A 6,823-nucleotide genomic window follows, 5' to 3' on the forward strand; every position below is an offset into this window, starting at 1 on the left:
AGGTAAAGGTACATTGGGATAACATAACATTTGTGTCCAAAACATAAACCACATTACCACTATGTAAGGAATAACGGCTGGTATCCAAAACGCCTCCAAGACTCGTCTACATGATTCGTCGTCAAATACATGCTGGGTCAAGATACAACGTAGGTACATGAAATAACATAAACATTTGTGTTCGTCGTTCCACTAACCCACATACCCACTTTGTAAAGAATGACGGCTGGTATCTAAAACGTCCAAAACTCGTCTACATGATAATTCAAAGTTACAAGGTAGAGCTACATGAAATAAGAAAACATTTGTGTCCGTTGTTTGAAAGAAACCACATTACCTCTATGTAAGGAATAACGGCTGGTATCTAAAACACGTCCAAGACTAGTCTACATGATACGTCGTCGAATACATTCTGAATCAAAGTTACAAGGTAGAGGTACATGAAATAAGAAAACATTTGTGTCCGTTGTTGAAAGAAACCACATTACCACTATGTAAGGAATAACGGCTGGTATCTAAAACACGTCCAAGACTCGTCTACATGATTCGTCATCAAATACATTCTGAGTCAAAGGTACAATATAGGTACATGAAATAACATAACATTTGTGTCCAAGTTGAAATAAACCACATTACCAAGAAAACAAAACTCTCCCCGATATTACAAAATACTGTGACGTCATAATAGTACTACTAATGCGCCAATAACTCAATACTTTATCTGATAGAAAATGAAATGCAGAAGGTGCGTTATCGAGTATGTTGATGTATTAGACGTAGTTACAGGTATGACATAAATAGTATCCGACCAACCTGTTCTCGTAATTACATATACATTTAGAGTAGAGTAGAGTAGATTTGTCTTCACTGTAACAAAAAACACAACAAGAAAGACTGTACACACATATTAGAATGGGCACTCCAGGGAGGAAAATCCTGAAGTACCGGTATTGCGAAAGCATCAAATCTCCGTGTCCTGAGTGGAACATTTGAAAGTGCCAAGGCGAAAGATGACAGCATACAGGTGGTCCGCAACTCGGTTCTCCCGTCCTTGAATGATCTTGACTGCACTACCTTCCAACCAGAATCGCACAAAGCCACGATTATCCAGAGCTCCTTCGCGCAGGAGCCACTCTTTATATCTTGAACGTCCCGTGTTCAACACAAACTCACACGCCATACTGTCCCAGTTCATCAAAGGTAGAACCCTCCCGCGGTCGGGCCCAATTCCTTGCAGCGACAACAACCGTTAGCTTGTCAAGACATAATGATACATCCTACCGCCTGGCACTCAAGAATTCTCCGATGGTCAAGCTATCACATCCATCCAGACATGTCTCGGTTGACACAAGTCTACATGCTAGAAGGCAATTCGTCCGGGTGTAATGTGGTGCTCGCTTCACCGTCACATAAGTATCAGCCATACTGATCATGGTACTACATTCTACATTAGAACTCGTCTAAGCACAATCCGGGCAACATGTAGTCTGGATAATCATAATAAAATATAAGCGAAAGAAATGTGCCAACTACTAGGGCTCTAGAACTTAGTTACTTTGAAATAAAAGTATTCAAGTGGTCAGCATAATGACAGCTTAGTTATGATTCTAAATGGAACATCCTCAAGATGCTGATACAATTCTGTTTTCACAATAATAAACCAGCTAATTTCTAAGAATCTACTAGACGTCACTCGTCATAGTCCCGCAAAAACTTTCTCCGTGCTAAGGTATAATCACAGAAGATCTCACCAGTACATGTGTGCCTTCAAAGTCATGTTCCCGCTCTTGGACTCAACCCGATGTAACCCGATCGCCTTGTTTGTGCCCGCTGTCGGCGTCGGACTGAGATGAAAGGACAGAGGGACCGAATTCCACCCTGGCTTGCATTTCTTGGGAGAGTCGAAACACTGGATCCCTGAACGGGCAGTCCTTGCTTGCGTGTTGCTCTTGAATACTGCGGACAACTAGACAAGCACTGCAAACATGTAGTACGGGGCTGTTCCATCTCATACTGTAGTGTCCGGAACGTAGGGAACACGATCCCGTCTGGAAACCGCCACAATAACGTGGCCTGGGAAACTCGAATGTAGCGCTTCCTCCCGTCTGTGGCCACGCCCCTTGCATGTTCCCGCTGTTCCCACGCGAAACACTACCCTCTGTGCGGTAATGGCGGTCTCTGATAGTGGCAAACATGTCGGCATCTGACCAACTCAAAGTGCCCCGCTCCAACCCATACAGAATCGATGCATGTAGTTCTCTTACTGTGACCCAATCTTGATACACTGCGTCAAACATCAAGTCTGCCAGATGAATAAACTTGTCCTCCACAACATGTGAAACTCTATGTGACTCGATAACATTTTTCACGTAACCATGTACAAACATTGGCATAGTTAACTCGTCATAAGTCACTCCCCCACGTTTTCCATAACCGGGAAAATGAGCCCGTTCTTGTGGCCATTCGACTTTGACACTGGCTGAGCTAGAGTCATTTATCGTACGGTTGCGCCCGGTCTTACCTGATTTCTTGCGCCTGCCCCTTGAACGTGACCGAGAAGACGAAGTATCCGAACCACGCTGGCCCCGTGTCTTGCGTCTGTGGAGTGAATGGGCTCTTGCCTTCTTTGGCTGACTTGGGCTCCTCTTTCTACTGTGTTGGCTCGATATAAAACTACGTGGCCGGGCCGAGTGTGCTCTGCGCGGTAAGTTTTCTTCACTGTTACCTGGCGATGAGGTATCCGACGGTTGGGCTTGAATCCCGACGGAGCGTCTGTACCTGCCACTCCTCCTGTCACGCGAACGAGAAGACGAAGTATCCGAGCGGCTGTAACTCCGTGCCTTGCGTCTGTGAGGTGAATGGGTTCTTGCCTTCCGAAGTCGGCTATGACTCCGCTTTCGACGATGCTTGTGTTGCCTTGTAATGCGCGGCAGGGCCGAGTGTGCTCTGCTCGAGGGTTCTTCACTACTACATATCGATGACTAGAAAGGCCGACATTTGCTTAAGAGCAAATACAGCATATTTCAGCCATACCCCTTCCCACGCAACATTGGACTGTTCCAAATCACCCCTGCGCAAAAATGGAACATCATATTAACAGTACATTATTCCCCAAAGGGGACTGGTATTGTGAATTGATTCCAGGTAAAAACAGAGCTTGCTTCTATTTTTCAGAAAATGACAATAATCACATTCCATTCAGAAAATTTTCATCATGACTGAAAATTGTTGAATGACTTCATGTAATGTCATTAACAATTTTCAGTACGATAACTTGGTGTAAGTTTTAAAAAAGTATAAGCTCCTTGTGATGTGGGTACATTTATTATTGCAGTGAACTTTTTTTATTCAAGTAGGGCAAACGATTTGATAATTATCAAGCAGGTGCAGGTACTGTAGGAGCGTTTGTTTTCTTCAAGCTGTAAAACTGTTAAACTGTTTTACTTTGTATGCAATCAGCCATCGAGCCTATTCTTATTTTAGTTTAACAACTTCCTGCCAGACCCGGAAGATACGATTGAACCTTGTTCGAGGATTTTATTTTCGTCTGTCTGGTCAGTCTGTTCATACCCTGGCGCTGAGAGTGTTTTATTGGGCTGAAACTCTGGCAGTTTAAAGTTACTTACAATTTAAATGTTCAAAGTTTATGTCAAACAACAACAGCACTAGGAAATGGGGCCACTATAGACAGGTGGTCACTATAGAGAAAATGCTGATCTATTGACTAGGAGCCATACGTTACACATGATTTCAGTACACTGATCATTAATCATATAAACATTGCACAGGTAAGCCAATTGTTTAGATGTACAATTAAGTTCAAATAATTCTGAAGAGAAATATTGATGAGAAAATAATCATTCTCGCCACTGTCTAACTTATAATTACGTATCAAAACTAAACGCAGATTTTCTAACTAACGCATCTTTCGCCGACTTCATCAAAGGACCGCCGGCTACCAATCAAACACGGCTGTTGATTAGACTTAGAGTTTCAAACAGTCATGTGCTGTGTGCCAGTTGACAGCAAACTTCATGCTACGTGATGTTTTACATTGCTTGGACCTTCTTTCCTACAGCGGTGCTTCTACAAAATATTTAGTCTGTAACACTGAGTCCCACATGTTTTATAGAATAGAATTTGACTTGTTTGATTTGAAGTTTTTGCTGGGTATTTTTCTTGAAACATGTCCGTGGGAATATCAGCGAGGCGGCGACGTAGGGATATCAGACCGTCAACAAAAGTCGCACGGCGGCTAACGGCGCAGCGAAGATACTAGCGCTATAAATAAGCGCTTCAACTAAGGATGGCAACCCGTACAATATTTTTGTATCTGTTGAGCTAAGTTAAGTTTGTTGTTTATGAGGTTTTAGTTGTCTTTGAAGCTTTGACCCGAAAATACCATCGCTAGCGTTTCAACTTCGGATAACAAGTTATAAGTACTGTTGAACTCAGTAACGTTAAAGTTTGTTTTTAGTTGCCTTTGACGGTTTGACCTGAAATAGTGTTACGCTAAACTCCTGAAGAGAAGTTAAGTGACTGCTGCGATTATCATAGATATGCCCCTAAGAACTGATACAATGTAAAGCCTTCTGAATAGTCTAAAATGCGAGAGCCTTGGGCGGGCTTCGCTCCCCCTGGCGGGAACACTGCTATATACGGGATCATGAGGCCCAGCTTATGAATATTAATTAGCCTTTGGCCTCCTCTTCGCTGATTGGCTAGGTCTTTGATTCAATTAACTCTCCGGCTGACGCGCACAGGTGTGGCTCTGTGCGGGGTCACGGAAGGTCGCGTCAGGAGGCCCAAAGAAAACAAATTTCCCCTCAGAAAAGTGCCAAAATTAATCATTTTAAAGTTGTTTATGTCAAACATTTTACTTGAATCTTGTTACCAAGTATCTAATGCCTATCTATACCAAATTTCAGGTCATTTAATTCTAATACCAGGGTACAGGAGCCAAAAGTGTCCTTTTTTGGTCAAAAATTGGCCAAAAATCGCAAAAATAAGCATTTTGTTGCACTGTACACCAAAAGTGTTATTGAATTTATATGAAGGGATTATCAAGGCACATCTGTGTCAAATTTCAGCTCATTCGGTTGCAATACCAAGGTACAGGAGCCAAAAGTGTCCTTTTTTGGTCAAAAATTGGTCAAAAAATCGCAAAAATAAGCATTTTCTTGTAATGTACACCAAAAGTGTTATTGAATTTATATGAAGGAATTATCAAGGCACATCTCTGTCAAATTTCAGCTCATTTGGTTGTAATACCAGGGTACAGGGACCAAAAGTGTCCTTTTTTGGTAGAAAATTGGTCAAAAAATCGCAAAAATAAGCATTTTGTTGTACTGTACACCAAAAGTGTTATCGAATTTATATGGGGGCATTATTAAGGCACATCTCTGTCAAATTTCAGCTCATTTGGTTGTAATACCAGGGTACAGGGGCCAAAATATACAGTTTTGGTCTAAAATTGACCAAAAAATCTCAATAAAATCATTTTAGAGGCAGATATGAAAAAACTGAGAAAAAAGCATCAAGGTATTGGCCCATTCTACCCCTGTGCCAAATTTCAGGTCATTCGGTCCAGGAACGGCGGAGATGAATCACTTTGAAGATTTGACAGGAGAAAGAAAGAAAGAAAGAAAGAAAGAAACATTACGAATACAATATATTTCACCATACTATGTATGGCTGAAATATAATAAGGTATCCGAGAAGCAGTCATCAGGGATCTCGGCGGAGCGTTTGTACCTGCCGCTCTTCTCGTCCTGAGAACGCGATATCAGATCTGGAAAGTCCTTCAGAACTTGGTCAACCTCACGCACTAACTTCTTGGATGACTTCAGATTCTTCCCTGTACACCGCTGTGGGTCCTTTGATTCTGAGTACTCCCCGTCCCGGGCCCCTGTTGACGCGAACGTATGGCGGGAAACCATCGGCGGCTCGCTATAGCTACAATCCCCCTCGGCGGCCTGGTACTCACTAGCGGAATTCGGTGGCTGGAAGGTTCGCTCGACCGCAACGGGTTCGGTCCTGGGTCCAAGTGTATCTTCCGAGTCATCTGTAGTGGCAGAAGTCCACGCACTGCGCGCGATTTCACTTACTCTGCTGTGTTTCCGGAGCTTGCGAATCCTATCTTGCAGCTGGCGCTCGTTTCTCATTCGTGCAAAGTATTCCTCGTCTGTTTCCGCTCTCTCGTACACGCATTTGCCGGGGCCGCACGGACCAGGGTGGCCCTTCACTGGAAGGTGGCAAACGGAACACTTCCTGGACTGACGATGGGCATGATTCTCCATTCTGTCGAAAATTTCTGTCGAAAATTTCTGGCGAAAATAAACTAAGTTCAGGGAAGATACATCACAGACGTCCAAACTCCCCCGCGGACAGGGACCAAAAGAGAGAGAACAGAAAATCACGTGATGAAAACGAATCACATGACCCAGACCAGAGGGCCGAACCAAGTCTTTTATTGGTTGACAATTACTCGAAATCTCCCGATGGGAGAATTTCTCCCACATTAGGTTGATTTTCTGAAACTGGCTGTATGAATACTAACATGAGGAGCCAATAAAAATGGCTGGAAGTCTAAACCTACCCCGTCACGGTTCTGTGAGGGTTCGTATGTTCTGATGTAACTTTTGATTCACTCCTGACGTCACCAAACTTCTGACGTTCGGAACGTTAGAGCAGTGAATCAGACATCTGATGAAGGTCGCGAAATCGACTATAAATCCTTGGTGAGTATTTCCCGTGTGTTGGAACCAAGCTCAAAACTTCGTAACTAGGGATTCTACAAAGAACTCAGTCGATTCTTCATTCG

General features: G+C 43.2%; 1 protein-coding gene across 1 annotated transcript; it reads right to left on the reverse strand.

The window, feature by feature from the left end:
* Window positions 1–1,493: 1,493 nt before the first annotated feature.
* LOC118420292 lies at window positions 1,494–6,510 on the reverse strand. Its single transcript, XM_035827025.1, has 2 exons — window positions 5,706–6,510; window positions 1,494–2,981 (listed from the first exon to the last, which is right to left on the reverse strand). Exons 1-2 carry the CDS (start codon window positions 6,297–6,299, stop codon window positions 1,794–1,796), a joined length of 1,782 nt encoding a protein of 593 aa, XP_035682918.1. The 5' UTR covers window positions 6,300–6,510; the 3' UTR covers window positions 1,494–1,793.
* Window positions 6,511–6,823: the final 313 nt, after the last annotated feature.

Source organism: Branchiostoma floridae, chromosome 7, assembly GCF_000003815.2.
Source record: "Branchiostoma floridae strain S238N-H82 chromosome 7, Bfl_VNyyK, whole genome shotgun sequence".
In the NCBI taxonomy this organism is placed as follows: domain Eukaryota; kingdom Metazoa; phylum Chordata; class Leptocardii; order Amphioxiformes; family Branchiostomatidae; genus Branchiostoma; species Branchiostoma floridae.